The sequence below is a fragment of the Triplophysa dalaica genome, chromosome 6, assembly GCF_015846415.1.
Source record: "Triplophysa dalaica isolate WHDGS20190420 chromosome 6, ASM1584641v1, whole genome shotgun sequence".
In the NCBI taxonomy this organism is placed as follows: Eukaryota; Metazoa; Chordata; class Actinopteri; order Cypriniformes; family Nemacheilidae; genus Triplophysa; species Triplophysa dalaica.
Window position 1 is genome coordinate 8,714,557 of NC_079547.1, and position 19,233 is coordinate 8,733,789.

Sequence of the window (19,233 nt, forward strand, 5' to 3'; positions counted from 1 at the left end):
ATGTAAATAATACTGTAATAGCATAGAAGTACAATAATAATTTCATACATATTTTACAAAATAAAGTTATTAACTTGCAGCTGTCGCCTGTAGTATTAACTCTCAAGAACGAACCCGTATCCAAAGGTCCGGGCTGCGTGTCCATAACGTTAGTGATTTTAAATGACAAGCCACCACCCCCCACGAAAAGTGAGATTGCTGGCGTTAGGAAAGCCCATGAAAGGAAAGAGCTGAAGGATAATTTTAAGGGCTGTGTTTTGAGAGAGTGTTAATAATTCCCCTCGATAAAAAATTGCAGCGATTAAGCATAAAGATCTGAAGTACAAACCAACAATATACCAGTTGAACTGTTAAACTGGCCCTGCTCGAGCAATCGCTGAGATTGAGAGCGAGCTAACGTTACCGTAGCAGATTTAGCTGAGCGGCTATCGACAGCGGAGGAGGGGAGACTAACCGGGAGAAAAGACGGATATAGTGGAATCGTCAAAGAACGTCGTCACTAAACCTAGTAGTATGTCGCCCTCGGAAAGTAATTCAAGCTTTGGATGAGGTTTGGTGGCGCCATTCGATTGCACAGAGTTTTGCACAGTTGTAATGTTTGTGCCAACGCGGGGCTCCGGTGGAGTCGCGACGGCGGTGTCCAGGGGTTGGCCGCATATGGTTCTTTGGAAACTAGGGGGGTTCTTTCTCCTCATGCTTCTCGATGGGGCCCGATGCCTCGCTAACCCCAGCATTGCGCCGGGAATAAACAATATCAGCAGACCGAACGTGAACGTATTCATGAGCGAGGAAGAGGTGAAGAAACTTCTAGGTGTGTATAATTTATTATTCTGTTTAAATTGACTAACTTTATTCCAGCGCACAGCTCTGGGATACACCTGAAGTTTTGCCTTTTACTTGTCCGCAAAAATACCTTACTTGCTTTTTAAACTAAATACTAAACTCCGAGAACTGGGTGTGTACAAATGTTTTATAATTGTTACATGGCAATAAATTACTGAAACTTTCAGTGTTGTATTTGGTTAGCTCCACATGTTAGCATTAACATTTAGGCCAGACAAAATTTGGGGGATCCTTGCAACATCTACAGACATTTTATGCTGTTAAAATGTGCAGAATTGAGGAAGAAAGTTACTAAATACACAAACTTACATTTTCGGCATGTTATTAGAGACGGATAAGAGTTTTTTTTAATAGGAATAAGGATAGGCTATACAGTTTCCAAGTATATTCCAGTGCTTTCAGTACGGCATGAGATAGTTGCCTTTTAAAAATCTCTCACTCTCACTTGTGTTATCCTAATGTCTACTGTAGAAACAACATGGCGAATTCCATATAGGTCCGGGACCCTCGGTGTATGTTAATGGAAATAGCTCTTTCTAATGTAATTAAAACATAATGGTTCAGTATGTAAGCTCTCTATACACCTCTAAAAACATGATATAATATATGATATAACATCTATATTAATGCATTTCTGTCAATAGATCCTCCTAAATACTACACACTTCAGCTTTAACTTAAGTGTTTACAATTTTTGTCTTATCAAAGCAGTTGCACTTGTAAAAAACACACTAAAGATATAGCCCTAAAAGTAATATGACACAGAGAAAAGGAAAACAAAAATATGTACACATGTCATGTATTCACATATACATATTTATGTACATGCATATGTATACACATATATAGGCATTATATTATACAGTAGAGAACAAAACAACAAAAAGTCTTACAAAAGATAAGCAAGAGACCAAATCTGGCTAGGATTTAGCCAAATCAGATGTTCCAAGGTTGGTAGTAGTACTTTGTCATCTGAAATCCCCATAGGCTTTTGAAAGCAGTATTGGGTCATTCCGTGTCAACTCAACCAGAAGTCCCCGGCTCGAATGTTTAATTTTTCCTATTTTTACAGAAGCAAGACCAACATCAGTAGTGATGAAAGACAAAATATTAAATTCCACAGATGAATAGTAATTAAAGGTCTAGTGTGTACCTTGTTTGGAGGATCTATTGACAGAAATACATTATAATATACAAAACTATGTCTTCAGAGGTGTATAACGACCTTACACAATGACGCCTTACGTTTTTATTACCTTAGAATGAGCTATTCCTATCTACATTAACTGCGGGTCCCCTTGCATGTAATTCGCCATGTTCTGTCAGCTTTCGAAGTGTTTTGACCGGGAGGGGTGGACCTTTAAGTAATCAATTAATTTGGAGCCATATTAGAGAGGGTAAAAAATTACATGAGAAATATGCCAGCATCATAATTTTATTTTTACACAGAGATCAGTATATCTGTTAGTAAATCTGTTAATTTTATTCATCTTATGTCTATGGCTCAAAAATTAAAGAAAGGAATTTTTTTTTACAAAATTTGCATGCCTGTAACTCCAGAATCGTTAGAGATCCTTTTCGATTATTGTACTTTGCTAACCTTTCTTTTGGGAACAACATAATTTAGAATTGAGAAAAATACAGAATTTGGATAAAGGGATTACTATTCATAGGTGGCATTTCATTTATTTTTAACATCACTCCAGATGTTGGTCTAACTTCTGTAAAAGTAGCAAAAAAGCCAGGTAAATCAAAATGTGGTTGTTTTGACAAGGAATGACCCTTTTTTAAAGGTCTAATAAACTGGCCTTGTTTACTGTTTTATACTGTTGTATGAGGTTTACTTATGACTTTTGCGTGGTTTTTACATCCCAAAATCCGAAGGAGGGTTATGCAGCGACTGTATTCTTCCACAACCAGGGATGGGACAATATTTAGCTATCTTAAATGGCATGTTTGTTTATTGCTTGCTCGCTCTATCTGGTTCCGTGCCACTGGTTCTGTCATGCGCGAACCAGCGGGCGGGGCTAGAGAAGTAGTCGTTGATATGGTGAGTTCCAGAACCTGGCATTCGCTGGACATTGTGTCAATAACCGATGTAATCTCAGTAACAAGTGTATTTTCAGATTTGACACTTACATGATGTTTGCGTGAATACAATTCCCTCTTATATAACTAAAGCTCGGGTTAAAATTGTGATTTTAATTCATGCGTCCTTCAATGATAGGTGGAACGTGTCTCTCAATTTTTGTGTTGTATAGATTATGGTCGATCAATATGCAGAGGAATTCCCCCCTTATATGAGGAACATTGGGGGATTTATGGCTCTCTGTGGTTCTGCAGAACACAAAATAAGATATTTTTTGAAGAATGTTGGTAAATGAAAGCTGTTGGTCCCCATTGACTTGCAATGTTTTTTTGGCTGCATTTACATTGCATGTATCAAGTGACCCAATTTCGATTGTTTTTCCACCAATGTGGCACAGATCGGATATGACCCACGAATGTGTAAGCAGGAAAAAAGCACATGTATTCCAATATTTTCTAATCGGTTTCAGGCCTCTATCATATGTGGGAATAAATCTGATATGAATCAGATACGTGAAGTTACGTCTGCCATGAATCAGACAGATCCGATATAGGGATGCTCCGATCCGATATTTGTATCGGAAATCTGCGTCGATACTGAATAAAATTCTAGATCGGGTATCGGTGACAAATTGCGCCGATACCCGATCTAGCTTACATAAAATTTCTGCTAGGCGATGTAAAAGTTCCTGGAGACACCGGCGCTTAAACTCTCTCGTGGCTGTGCTTTGCGAAGCCTGTGACATCATACGCTAGCAACGTGCTCTTTACGTAGTGTGCGTGAACAAGCGAACGTAGCTTACATTGAGCAGCGAACAGCATGGAGCGACAAAAAATATCTGCCATTTAGATTTATTTTAGAACAGCTACGCCAACAAGTTACACCGCTGTTTGCAATACATGAGAAGTAAATGTTCAGAGGGGTTGTGATAAAGCTGTTCATTATAATACTACTAATTTAAGCACGCCGAGTTCAATAAGCTGAAGAAACTAAAACGAGACGGTACGAAGCAGCTAACTTTGGAGGAGACAACGAAAATAATTCAGAAATTTCCATCTGGTAGTGTGAAAGCAGCGAAAATCATTGAAAGCATTTTGAATTTCATGGTAATGGATTTGCAACCGCTGTCCGTCGTTGCGAACAATGGCTTCAGACTCCTTATAAACCACCTGGAGCCACGGTACGACATTGTGAAGCGTAACTGAGACCTGAACTGTACCAAAATGTCTGCAAACATGTATACGAAAAAAATAAAGATGTTAATGCGGTGAGTTTTGTGGATAATTTGACTTTGAATTTCTATTTGCACCGACTAAACTATTATATCTTTTTCCGTTTATTTTTACATGTGCAGCACAAGCTAGGGAAGCTAGTGTTTTGTTTATCTTTCGGTGTTGGATGTTAAATTTGATTTCCACTAAACTTTAGCTTAGTTTAGTGGACTTTGCTTTAATGACTAAAGCATTAAAAAGAGCTGATTCCTGTTTGAATATCTAAAGCAGTGAAGCTATTGCTTTTTTGCTCAATTTCAGCTGCTTTATTGTTTATTGTGCATTGATTTTTTTAAATTATATTTGCACATAACAGTTATTAAGAGATTTTGTTTCCATTTATTAATACTTGTCTATCAAGCTAGTGAAGCTGTTGTTTTATTCAGCTGCTTAATTTGCACTTTAATTTTGAATTTCAAGTTTAAGATAGTGAACATTTTGTTTTATTTTGCTGGTTTAATAAATAATTCACAAAATTTGTGAATCATTTGTTTGTTATTTTGTTTTACGGGGTCAGGAAATTAATGTTAAGTCGAGCTTGATGTCTTGCACAGCAATGCACACAGTTTATTAAGTAATTGTGCACTTTAAAAATGTTACCTTAGTATCGGATCGGTACTCGGTATCGGCCAATACTGAATCTCAGGTATCGGAATCGGTATCGGAAGCAAAAAAGGTGGATCGGAGCATCCCTAATCCGATATTCACCTGTCATTATGAGTTGTACAGAGCGAGAAGTATAGCGTTGTCTGCCTAAATGCAGTTTTAAAGTTTGAAGTTAGTCAATATCAAAATGCATCACAATATGAAAAATTGTCATCATAAAAAAGATAAAATAACAGCACTGGACACAGAGAACGTCCTGAAACCTCACAAACTTCACAAAAAGCATTTCACGGGAGTGAATTTTCTGATTTGAGCGGCAGCGATCATATTCGACGCATTATATCTCACAAGCACTACATCTTTATTCAATAGCTGCCATTCCTCCAAGGCATGAGACCGTAGCTCTGCCAGACGCGCACCTGTCTGAGACTCATAAACCGCTCTTGTTTGCAGCACATGTGACGCAATCTTCCAGTCCTCGCTAATGTAATGTGCCGTTATTGTCACATACGACTCTGTCTCGACCAAAGTCCAGGAATTGCACGTTTTTGCACCTCGATGAGCTCGCCTCATTGACTCCATTACCGGGGCTAGTTCAGGTGTTACAAAATTTTCTGTTACCCATGATATTTTCAGATCTCTACGCAAAGATCGTAAATTTGGGCGAGAATGCGCTTTGTGCTCGTGCACGTTACTGTGAGCGGGCTTTTCGGAAAGTCTGTTTAGAGTGGTGACGTGACATGAGTGGCTGAACACGCCGATTGAACTGTACAAAGCAGCTTCATTTAATTTGTATACTGATTGCGTTTGGAATTATTGTGATTGCCATTGTAATTGTTTTATAGCCAATATGTAGGTGTGTCTGCAGTAGTCCTACAGCAGATCACCATATCTCACGATGCACGGTAACGGGATAAGAAATCTGTTACCTTCCCCTGTTTTACACAGAATAGCCTTAAGGTTCTCCTTATTCACTCTTTTGACATCTAATGCCTTCTATGTCTTATCCTGAAGAGCACCATTTAGACTGACAGACCATTTAAAGGCAAACCTTTGTAGGTGTTTTGAGGTAATTTGCTGATTTCTGAGACACTGGTTTTCATTATCTGTTAGCCATTATCATCACATTTATCAAAATAAAGCCTTTAAATATTTCACTCTATGTATAAGAAATCGATGTAATATATGGGTTTCACCTTCTGAAATGAGTGACAAAAAATATTGACCTTTTTCATGATATTCTATTTTTTTTAGATTTACCTGTATCCAATATCTGTATGGAACGTTCTTTTTTGGATTGGCAAATGGGAACCAACATTAGGGGAACGTTCTGTGTTTGCTTTCGTTAACTTCTTTGTCATTGATAATAATTTATTGTTAAAGATGTTGTCGATTTAGTGAATGACAGTATGTTGTATATGCATTTGAAAACATTTTTATGTATGTTTTGTATTTTTTTAATGAGCATTAAAAAACTATCTGGACCTCATTGCTGGCTATGGCCAAAATTTGGCGCCACCAAAGTCAAACCGTTATTGCCTGAGACATGTGATTAAATCATCACAAAATTAATACTTTATACCTTCAAATGTTACATTACTAAAATACAATACTGTAATAATTTAATAAAAAAGTTTTTTTTATTTTGTAATATTCTTCCCATCTCCCCATATCGCAATGCCAATCACATGGGGGCTCTGTTAGCTAGTTTGTACCCACTGGAAAGCAGATCAACGAGATCGGCACCATATATTATATCTGTGCAAAATGGATGGTAACATGCAGCTGGAGCTGACGAACTATCTTTTAAAAGGGGAATATCCCAAAGATGCTGATAAACAGTAGCGTTACATTTTGAAAAGAAGAGCTAACAACTTCCGTATCATTGGTAGGTAATGTTAATTTGCACCTGAGAGAAAAGTACACTAGTGGGTATGGCTATAGGCTTTTCAAATATTCATTATCCCCACTATAAATATATTCTTACTACGGTAACTGTTAACCATGGTATTTGTGTTTAAGTTGTTATAAATCTGCAAAAATTAACACAGTATTGTATTTTTATTAATGTAACATTTGAAGGTATAAAGTATTAATTTTGTGATGATTTAATCACATGTCTCAGCCAATAACGGTGTGACTTTAGTGAGGTCAGAGAGGTCCAGATAGTTTTTTAATGCTCATAAAAAAAATACGAAACATACATTAAACTGTTTTCAAATGCATATTCAACATACTGTCATACACAAAATCGACAACATCGTGAGATATGGTGACCTGCTGTACCACAGTCACTGTTCTCATCACAGCTAAATGCTCTTCAGGATAAGACATAGAAGGCATTAGATGTCAAAAGAGTGAATATGGAGAACAATAAGGCTATTCTGTGTAAAACAGGGGAAGGTGACAGATTTTTAGCCTGTTACCGTGCATCATGAGATATGGTGACCTGCTGTAGGACTACAAGTTTCGCAGCAGTGGAGCAAAGTGGCCAATGCATGGTCTAGGTTTTTTCATCTCTGCATTTCAAACAGGATTTATTGCCCTCAAAAGGGCTCTTTGGGAATGGGACACCATACAAATCGTCACTCCAAATAATGGAAAGATGACGTGGTTTTCATTTGCTCTTTTTGCAAAGTACATTTTAAACAGACATATTATGAGAGTTTTCCCTCTAGAGTTTACACATCAGGAACTTTACTCTTCAAAAGTAAAAGGACATAGGGATGATCACTTCAGAATGGAACACAGGGTATGTTTATGGAGAACAGAGGGAGTATAAATGGTGTGGCAAGATGGAGATCACTGGCAGTTCTGGATAATTGCAGACAGGGTACAGGTGAGTGGAGTCTTGAGGAAAATCACAGGGAAACAAACTGGGGGGGACAGACAGGATCGTGGCATGGAGCTGGTCAGTGGTCATAGATCATATGCAAAGGTAGCGAGTGAAGCATTTGTGTTTACATTCTAAAGAGTTCTGTAATCAGCTCCCAGTGGAAAATGAAACCATATCTATACCGGCTGGTCCGGTTTTGGCAAGGAGTGGAATGGTAAAGCAACGAGAACAGTTTGGCACAATGGTGGAAAAGCTCTCAAATTTTGTATGAGCCCTTGAGGAAGGAAAGTTTTGTGAAGATAAGCTGCCTAACTGTTCTGATCAGTTTTGTGATCTTTCTCTCTGCAGGTATTGATGCCGAGCTGTACTATGTGAGGGATGATGTGGTAAATCATTATGCCCTGTCCTTCATCCTGCCTGTGCCCAGTGATACCAACAGTCTGCATTTCACTTGGCATTCCAGCACCAAGGTTGACATTGTCAATCATATTTATTGTCAATCATATTTATGTTAGACCTGCAAGATGACTGCATAAATTGTTACTTCATTTGGGAGATCATTTGAACCGAATTATAACTTTTTACATTCAAACGATGTATGATGTAGTTGGTGTTGTCAGAAAATTACAAAGTTTAAAAAATACCACCTGTAATATAAAAGTATTCTAATTATTGATTCAATGATTAAGTAAAAAAAAAATGTTTTGTTACTGGTCAAGACGAACAAATCATTGTACCAGAAATTTCAGCTTGATTTAATTGACAGTTTTTCTGAAAGGCGCTACCAAGAAGCTGTTATAACTTCAGTACCTCAACACTAGTATACAGTACTTAAGTCATGGGACAAAAGGATGAATACATTTGTCTAATACTTAATGATTTTAACACACTTATATGATTGTTGTGATTTTCAAGATGTTCCTTATTTTTTTCCTTTTTTAATTGTATGCTTTAGTCAAACACGCATCAAGCATAATCAAATTGATCAAAGATCCACAGTTAATTAATGGCTTCACTAAAATGATGTTATGTCTGGCAATGTTACATTTTATCTCCCAACTATTTCTTTCCTTCACAGGTTGATTACAGGTTGGGGTTTCAGATGGAAAACACGTCAGTCATGGATCAACCTCAGAGCAACATCACTGTCCAGGGAGAGGTGCCTCGCACTCGCTCTGGTGAGTAAAACATGCATTCATTCTTGTATGTGATGATAAAGATACAGTTGCTTAAAAAATAGAAAATCAGTGGCTCTAACTTAGTATGTTTCTTTTTAATGTTCCTAACAAAATATTAGCTCTGACTCTTTGTTAAGTGTCTTTCTCAACAGGACTGTGGGTTAAAGTCAAATGTAATTTATGAATACCAAGAAATAATTTTGTTAGATTTGATCTATTCCTTATTTTCTGAAAAGGCATTGTCATGCAGTTTACATGAATCTGTTGTACAGTAATGTAATGGCATAAATAAGTAATGCTGCTAACCAAAACAATTCAATACGCAAGTCATTAATGTTATGATCAAGAAAAGATTCAAATCTGCTAGTATTTATATAGATTTAAAGCTAACAAACATTGAGTATAATTGTGATTTATTAACTTTACTGTAAAAATAAGGCTTGTCAGGTTATTAGTAATTATACTTGTGTTTATGTTTGTTTAGTGTTCAGAGTGGACCTCTTTTGCTCTGGTAAAGCTGATGGAGAGGCTGTGTTAACCGTGCAGTTGAACCTGACTACGCTAGCCAACAACTTCACTGTACTCAACTTCAAACGGAGGAAAATGTGTTACCGAAGTAAGATCTGTTAATCAGCTTTACCTTCATCCGACAGTCTGATAGTCATTTTGTTTTTTAGTTTCCTTAATAAAGCTGAGATTTTTCTGAATTTGGCATATTGCAGCTCCTGCGAAAACATGCACATATAATAACAACAACACAAGACCTCTGTTATACGGTTTAGTTAAATATGGCCAATGGATTTATTCCCTGCTTATTCAAAGCACATGTGCCAAATTAGCTAAATCAAACATAAATGAGACCACAACTCAAGCTGAATCTCATGAAACTCATCAGAGCATCATGTCTGAATCTATTTTTATGGATAGGCTTTAATGTTTAATAACAATACAGCGATTGTTATTGATTTAGCTTTGCTTTTGGCTTAACAGGAATTGAGCAGCCTGAGCCCCCTAAAACGTTGCCATTCCCAAACATAACCATTCAAAGAACTGGCCGTGAGTACCTTTAGTCACTCATTTAGCATTTTTGTGAATTTTGTTCTATATTGAGTTAAATTATCTTTTTTTCCTTTAGCGAGCAGTTCTAATGCTCCCACAACATCCACTCGTGTTTTCTACATCAGTGTGTGTGTTTGCTGCATCGTCATCTTCCTGGTGGCCATTATCCTCGCCGTGCTACACCTGCACACCATAAAGAGAGTGGAAATGGATGACAGGTGTGTGTGTATTTGTGTTAACATCGCAACATTTGTGATGTACTGTGACCGTACGTAGTGATTTGAATTGAATACCTGCCCAGGGCTCAAGGTCAAGGATTTTTTGTACTGTTTTACTCCAGGAAGTTTTACTGGCCCTGCCAAAATTTTCATTGGAATTTTCATTGGCCCCACCTTAAAAAGTAATAATAAATAATATTGTCTAGTTGTTTGTTTGTAGATTTTTTACCTATGTAATCTCATTACTTCTCACTAGAGAAAAACTAGAGAGGCATATAAGGTTGAACTTAAGTTATGATGCAGGAAGTCATAGGGAAGAATGTGGGGAGACTGTACGGAGGCAGACACCTCAAGCCTTACTTCAACCACCCGACTACTTTACATCAGGGATCAGCCAGCAGGGGATCGTCAGAGAACAAAATAATTATATTTCTAATAATAACAATAGTAATAAAAAAACATTGAAGTAGTAAAAATAACACAGTCACTAATTATATTGCTAGAAATAATATTTTGTGCTGTTAGTTCTTAGTATCCAGGCAAAGAAGGTTAACTGATTTGTTATTATGAGGTATAAGGGGGTAAGGAGAGATGACCAAGAGGGGTGTTTCTCTGGTGTGTTGTTATGAGAGGAGGTGGGCATGTTTTCCATAGAGATGTCGAAGTCTATAAGTAGGTTTTTCCCCAAATGCATTGTGTATGGTATTCCTTGATTTCCAGCTCATGAGGATAGTTTTCTTGGCAACAGTTTGTGCCACTAGAAGTAGCTGGGTGTTTGTATGGTTAGAATTGATTGTGGATAAGTCTGTAGGTATACAGAGGGCGGGGAATGTTGGAACATTGGAAAGCGACATCCCAAAAAGACAGACAGTGATTTAGTGACATCTACACAAAATTTGTTTAATTGGAGTGCTGTCCCAGAGTGCTTGAATATATGTGTCTGGGCTATTTTGTCTGCAAAGTGTCCAGGTTTGCGAGGTAAATCCCCTTTTAAACAGTTTCGTTCCAGTTAGGTTAAATCTGTGAAATACTTGATACTGGATGAGTTGCAGGTTGGCATTCTTTGTCAAATATTTTTGCATACTTCCATCCAGAAATCTGATTCAGGAGTAATATATAAATCTGATTCCCATTTAGCATATGGTATGCTTAATGTCTTAAATTTTTTTGGATGTTTTGTTGAGTAGTTTTTTCGAAGACAATATATAAATCAATTCTGAGATGGACGGTTTAGATTAATTTTAGGTGCGTTTATTTAGACTGTATGCATGATTTGATTTGTAGATATTCCAAAAAGCAATGACTCCTGATGCCGTGATTCTGAACAAAGTAAGAAAATCGGGCCATGTTATTGTTATGGAAGATGAGCTGAAGTTGTGTTATGCTCTTTTGTGCCCATTTGCAGAAGTTAAGTAGTATCTTGTTAAACATGATTAATTGTGCAGCACATGTGGAAATAGGCTAACTTCCGTCATCATATCCAACGTTACCAACTGCTTTCACAAGGAGGGTGATATCACTGTGGCCATGTAACGACAGCATACTTCCTTGATTATTTTGCAGGAATGGGAGTATAGTTTCTAATCTGCCTTCCAAGATGGTGGCGCTTGCACATGCTACGGCTTCTCTCTCTCCCTACAGAACAGTGTTTACGTGTTTTCCGTCTTGTAAGCCGGATTGTTTTTGTATGTCTTCCTCGTGTCTACCTGTCTTTGAGCACGAATACAGTCGTGAGTTTTTTCTCGATGTCGAAAAAACAACATTATTAGAGCTAAACTTCGTGCACGGCAAAGAGTTGCGGGACCTCGGTCTGCTCCGGACGACTCGACCATCACCGACCCCCACAACTGCATCTCGCCCACTGTGGAGACACCACAAGGAGAAGAGGGGTAAGCGTGGAGGTGTCCGGGCTAGGCAAGCGGCTAACCCACGCAAGCCAGCTATCCCCACCATCGTACTGGCTAACGTACACTCTTTGGACAATAAACTGGACTACATCCGATTACAACTCTCAACTCAAAGGACTATAAGAGACTGTTGTGTTTTTGTGTTCACGGAAACATGGCACAGCAATAACGTTCCGGACTACGCTATTCAGCTCGTTGTACTAACATGCTACTGAGCGGAGGGAGGTAAGACCAGCAGCGGCGGACTTTTTGTTTACATCAATGATGCATGGTGCCACGACACTGTTGTGGTCTGCAAACACTGCTCATCCCTGGCATAGTTTATGATTATTAAGCGCCGGCCGTTCTATCTACCGAAGCAATATACAGCCATACTTCTCGTTGCTGTATGTATCCCTCCAGTGAGCAGCAGACGGCCCACCCAGATGATTTTCTCATCTCGGCTGGAGATTTAAACCACGCAGACCTATAGAGTGTGTTCCCAAAAATACACCAACACATAGAAGTTCCAACACGGGGAAACAACATTCTGGACTTTGTTTACACCACCAAGAGAGGATCTTACAAGGCCCTAGCCCTCCCCCATCTTGGCAACTCAGACCACATTACTGTCATGCTAATAACTGCATACAGACCACTCGTTAAAATCCCCAATTCAGTTTGTAAACAGAAACAAGTGTGGCCAGAAGGGCTGCCACATAAAATAACAACACCGACATCCAAGAGTACTCGGAGACTGTCACTGCCTACATCAACAAGTGCATTGATGATGTAATGCTCACAAAGACCATCACTGTGTGGGCCAACCAGAAGCTGTGGATGACAGGGGAGGTCTCAAGTCTCCTCAAGGCTCAGAACGCTGCCTTCAGAGCTTTAAATGAGGAAATGCCTGAAGACAGCTAGGGCCAATCTAGCCCGCGGCATCAGAGAGGCCAAGAGACCGTACTCCAGGAGAATAGCAGAGACACTCTGAGCCTGTGGCAGGGGATTCAGACCATTACGGACTACAAACCCCCACCCCAGACCTTTGACAACACCATCTCCCTGTTAAATATGTCCATTTAAATGGGGAATTGTCAAATCTAACGCAAGTAAATTATGTAAATTATTGATTCCCTCAGGGATCGGTTTTAGGACCCTTGCTTTTCTCCATATACATGCTGCCCCTTGGCAACATTATTAAAAACATGCAATTTGCTTCCACTGTGATGCAGATGATACTCAGCTTTATATCGCATCAAGACCAGATGATTTCTTCCAGTTTACCAAATTGGCAGAGTGCATCGACAATATAAAACATTGGATGACTACTAATTTCCTTCTTTTAAATTCAAACAAAAAAGAAATATTACTTCGCACTAAAAACCCGTAAACAGAATATCTCTGATTATAACCTACAAATTGAAGGCTGCACTGTTGCTCCAACAAATACAGTTAAAGACCTAGGCGTCATACTAGACAGTAACCTGCCATTTAAAAATCACATCTCAAATATAAAAAAAACAGCCTTCTTCCACCTTAGAAATGTTGGCAAATTACGAAATATTTTATATGTTGTTGACGCAGAAAAGCTTATTCATGCATGTGTGACCTCAAGACTTGACTATTGTAATGCTCTACTTAGTGGGTGTCCTGTATCATCAATAAACAAAATACAGTTAGTTCAGAATGCAGCTGCCAGAGTTCTAACCAGGTCAAAAAGATACGATCACATAACTTTTCAGAAAGTCTGGTCTTGTTTTGTGGTCGATGTTGGACAACAGAGGAATAAAGTAACATTATGCCATTAATATTTTTCCCTGGTTGTTCCTCTGTTTTCTGGTGATGATTGCATTGCAGAACCGGGTTCTACCTGCACGGTTTCGGCGAGTGGGTCTTCATGGGTAGCGGGTGGTGGGCTCTCCTCCTTCCATTAATCAATCATTGGAGTTTGGGTTCCTCGCCACAGCCATGGCAGTGTTGGACTGTGTGGGAGACTGCATTTATTTATTTAATTATTTATTTATTAGATATTATTTCTTAGAATGATCTTGCTTGCTCTATAAACACCATACACTGGGCTGTGTTTTACCTTTCTGTGATTTTCTTATTTGCGCCTGTAAAGCTGCTTTGGAACAATGCACATTGTGAAAAGCGCTATGTAAATAAATTTGAATTTAATTGAATTAAATGAACTGAACGCCTTCTTTGCTCGCTTTGAGGGCACAAAATGGCACCGCTGCACAGAAGACTTCATCTCCTCCTGGCGACCAGGTGATGATACTGTCCCCGGACAGTGTGAGGAGATTCCTCAAAGGGGTCAATGCACGCAAAGCTCCAGGTCCTGACAATATTCCGGGGCTTGTGCTGAGAGACTTTGCTGTAGAACTCACTAATGTCTTCACAGACATTTTCAACATCTCGCTGAGTCAGGCTGTTGTCCCCACATGCTTCAAAGCTACCACCATCATTCCAGTTCCAAAAAAGTAATCTCCATCCTGCTTCAATGACTACCGTCAAGTTGCACTTACTCCTATTCTCATGAAGTGCTTTGATCGGCTAGTCATGCACAACTTCAAGTATGTCCTCCCCCCTCCCTGGACACCATGTGATTTGCATATTGGTCCAAGCGCTCAACCGATGATGCCATCGCCACTGCACTCCATGCTGCACTCACTCATCTGGACTAAAAAGACTTGTGCGTCAGAATGCTCTTCATATACTTCAGTTCAGCATTTAACACAATCATTCCTCAACAGCTCACTCACCAATTGGTTCACCTGGGACTAAACACTTCGCTGTGCAACTGGCTGTTGGATTTCCTGACAGGGAGACCTCAGGCAGTATGGGTCGGAAATAATCCATCCAGTACCATCACACTGAACACGGGGCCCCTCAAGGACGTGTGCTTAGTCCCCTACTCTACACCCTGCTGACCCACGACCACACACCGACACACGACTCCAACCTCTTCATCAAGTTTGAGGACGACACGACTGTGGTGGGTCATATTGGCAACAAAGATGAGACAAACTACAGGAGTGAGGTGAGCCATCTGGCCAGGGGGTGCAGTGACAACAATGTCTCTCTGAATGTGGAGAAGAGGAAGGAGATGTTGTTGACTTCAGGAGAGTACACTCTCAGCATGCTCCTCTGACCGTCAATGGTGCGACTGTGGAGAGAGTGAGCCGCACCAAGTTCCTGGGGGTGCACATCTCAGGGGGATCTCTCCTGGACTAACAACACCGCAGCACTGGCCAACAAAGCACAGCAGCGTCTCTACTTCCTCCGCAAACTGAGAAGAGCCAGGGCCCCAGCCCCCATCATGTGCACCTTCTACAGAGGCACCATCGAGAGCCTTCTGACTGGCTGCATCACTGTGTGGTATCGTCCCTGTAATGCTTCCTGCCGCAAGACCAACTCCAACGCATAGTGAGAGCAGCTGAGAAGATCATTGGTGTATCTCTCCCCCCTTCCAGGACATCTATGGAACCTGTCTCACCCGCAAAGCCCTCTGCATTGCAGGTGATCCCACCCACAAAGCTTCTTCAGGCTGCTGCCATCAGGGAGGAGACTGCGAAGTCTCTAGACCAGGACCAGCAGACTAAATGAGAGCTTCATCCACCAGGCAGTCAGGAAGCTAAACACCCTTCCGCGCCTGCCCCCCTACCCTCTCTTGCCCCATGCGCCACTGAACTCTGATCTCCTCTGAAGGTCCTCCCATCGCCCCCACCACATACACTGACATGCACTAGTCACTTTATGCATCCTTGGACTGCTCACTACCTCATTCAGCATCGGCCTGCCCATCTTCAACAACTTCTTCTGACAGGTTAAACAAAGCGTGCTCTTTTGTCACTTTAAACAGACTTATAAGATCTTTGCACTACCTTACATCTGCACTGTTGTATATTTCACTGGTTTGCACTATATCTGCCATTACATATCATTTACATTTATTACATTTAGTCATTTGGCAGACGCTTTTATCCAAAGCGACTTACAGTGCACTTATTACAGGGACAATCCCCCTGGAGCAACATGGAGTAAAGTGTCTTGCTCAAGGACACACTGGTGGGGGCTGCTGGGATCGAACCAGCAACTTTTTGATTACCAGTTCAGTGGTTTAACCCACTAGACCACCATCTCCACATCATATCTTCTTTTTGTTTTTAAATATCCCTGCTTGTAATAGTTGTATTTTACATATATGTATAATCTGTAGTTATCTGTATTTTTTATATATATTTTTTATTCTGTGTTAGTGTTATAAGTATGGGTGCACGTACGTTTTTCTGTCAGGTTCTCAAGAGGGCACCTGGAGATTCGGATTGGTGCTCACACTGCACATAGTGTGACAAATTATATTTACCTCTTAAAAATAGTTACTTTTAAAGATTAATACACAAAATAATAGTGTGATTAAAAGTATATTTATATTATTTAAAATTAAACTTTTAAAATACAATGAAAATGTATTACTTTTTAAATTAGTTAATATTAATATTCAACACCAATTTTGAAACCTAAAACGACAACCTTTTAGATTTTTTGACAGGTTGCTGAGAATTAAGTTTGCGAGCATTTGCGAGACTACAATCTAATTGGATTCAATGATCTATGCTAAGCTCTGAAAAGCGAGGTGTGTTTTCAATAGACGTGTTGGTTTCAGGATGAGGAATATCCATGGCAGATACATGACGCTAGTATATTGTTTTAAAGAATGTTACTGAATATTAAAATGCAGTAACCGATAACATTAACTCATCAATTGTCGTGTTGTACAAGTATGATGGTTGGTCAATGTAGTGTTTGTCCCGCCTCTCCTCCACTGTGATTGAAAAGCTGTGTAAAATAGGACAAGTGACGAGCTCTGCAATTTACCAAAAGTTAAAGAGTAAAAAATGAAACAAGAAACTTGTGAAATATCATTGATACATAGTGCATCAGTTTGTCTAAAGAATACAGAATATCTGAGTGTTTTACGCACCATTTACTGGTGATAGGGTGCCGGTGTACATTTAATTCATACCAACTAACATTTTGAAAATACAAACATATTCATGGATCCGAAAATTGACGTCAGAACGACTTTACGAACGATTTACACAAAAAATCGTTCTCCACGTGTTTCATGAATGAGGCAAAATGAGATTAATTGTTTCTTGTAGTGATGATTGGGTATCTTTCAAATATAGTAGAAGTAACTATAAGACAAATTTTGTGATGCATATTTTACATTTGAATATCTCTAATGGAGCTATTTTGATGGATGGCTACTGCTAATGGTTCAATGAAAATAGTGAAATGTGAGGGGGAGAGAGGGCATACTTGTCTACTCCCTCCGTGCAGTGTGATTTTATCTAATTTGTGGGCTAGGGCTTTTGCAATGTTTTAATGTATACATTTATCAAAGAAATAGGATGATAGCTTAATGTAAATGTTGGATTCTTATTGGGTCCCCTTGTCACCGTCCTGTATATTGGACACCCGCATTTAGTTAAGTTAAATAACTTTGTCCACAAGTGGAAAATTGTCTTTGACTTCACCACACAGATACATTCAACATCATCATACAAATCACATCAATTACGACAAGTAACACAATCCCCCCTATTCATTACTCAGATTCTAGTATTTAAAATTCTGACAGCAGTTGGCACAAATAAATGTTCCTGCCCTGTTATATAAAGGATGAACGGAGCATCCCGTGCGCAGCTCACGCCCACGTGTACTTTCATAGCGACACAGCGCGCACCACACTGCTGCCTCTTTACATACAGTACAAAATGCAAGTTTGTATTACGTTATTTTAAATTCGTTTATGAGCATATGAAAGCGTGGATTATTTAATTAGATTTCTTTTATCCACATTTTTCTGTTCTCGTTCTGTAGCGCGAGTCACAGATTCAGTAAATGTTACTGTGAGAAGAGAAGGTTCACACAGTTCAAGAGAGTCATTGACAGTGTGATGTGATCGTTTCCACCCAACAATAGGCTATATACAGTTTAGGTATGACATGATGTTTATTTAGCTTTAGTTAATTAAATTTTACTTTAATTCAACCTTTTAAAAAAAACAGTAAAGTAAGGAACATAAATAATATGAATAGAAGTGAATAATAAAATAAATGAATGAATACATATGATAGATGAATATTGGAATAAATGGAATAAATGAAATAGAATAATAAAATGAAATAAATCAAGAAACAAGTGTATGTTTCTATCCAGATCTATCAACTCGTTCCATACATTTATTAAACATGGATGTTCGAGCTATCGGTCTAAAATCTTTTAAGTGATTGGCATTTAATATTTTTGGTATTGGTTCAATCTTCGTTACTTTCCATGAATTTGGAACCACCCTACAATTTAACAGTAGCAGGAACAAATTAACAGTAGCAGGAACAAATGGGTGAAGACACCAGTTAATTGAAAAGCACAATCATTAAACACACGACCCTTTAGTCCGTCAAGGCCAGGTGCTTTATTTGGTTTGGTACTTGCAAGACTGGCTACTACTTCACACTCTTTAAGCTTAATAGGCTTCTACGCTGGAATGTTAAGACTTATTCTCTCACATTCACTTATTCTCCCCTATAAAACCTAGTAAAGAAAGCATTTAATTCTTCTATAAAAGGTGGGCCTTGTGGCAACAAAAACTCTCTTCCTGTAAAACTATTAAGCCTTTTCCATGCCTACTTCGTATTGCCGGTGTGCAACCTACTTTAAATATTCTCCTTATATGATACTTAAGCTTTCTTAATTCAACCCCTAAATTCCTTCCTCTTTTCTTTAACCAATTCCTGATCAAGATTTGTAAAGGCAGCTTTTTTCTTATTTAAACACATTTTAAGATCTTGAGTAAACCATAATTTATTATGTGAAGAGATTTGTATTTAAGTCTTAATATAATTGCTTTCACAAAAACGTATATAAGATGTAATTGTGTCAGTGATCTCATGTACATCTTCACATGCATCAAAGAACTGTTGTCACTCTTCGTCCTAAATGCAGTCTTCTTAGTTCTTCTTTGCTCAGATCTTTGCACAGTCGTATCTCTTTAATCACTTGTTTCTCTTGTTTAAGTTTAGCTCGATATTTGGGTAACAGATATTATGATCAGATTCCCAAGGTAAATAAAAGGTCTAAAAGACACTGACCAGAGTTCATAGTCTGTAGTACATACTTTTTGAGTAATAAGAAAATGTGTTGACCGTTTGTTGTCTACAAAAAATCCTATC

At 38.8% G+C, this 19,233-nt stretch overlaps 1 protein-coding gene across 2 annotated transcripts in view; it reads left to right on the forward strand.

The window, feature by feature from the left end:
• The first annotated feature begins 190 nt into the window (after positions 1-190).
• The window catches only part of ryk (receptor like tyrosine kinase), an 87,083-nt gene continuing 68,040 nt past the window's right edge, over positions 191-19,233 (forward strand). For both annotated transcript variants that reach the window (XM_056750099.1, XM_056750100.1), the window contains exons 1-6: positions 191-811; positions 7,994-8,115; positions 8,724-8,823; positions 9,308-9,439; positions 9,814-9,879; positions 9,959-10,100. In XM_056750099.1, the coding sequence (XP_056606077.1) occupies positions 595-811; positions 7,994-8,115; positions 8,724-8,823; positions 9,308-9,439; positions 9,814-9,879; positions 9,959-10,100 (779 nt within the window). In that variant the 5' untranslated portion in view covers positions 191-594. The remainder of the gene's footprint in view (positions 812-7,993; positions 8,116-8,723; positions 8,824-9,307; positions 9,440-9,813; positions 9,880-9,958; positions 10,101-19,233) is intronic.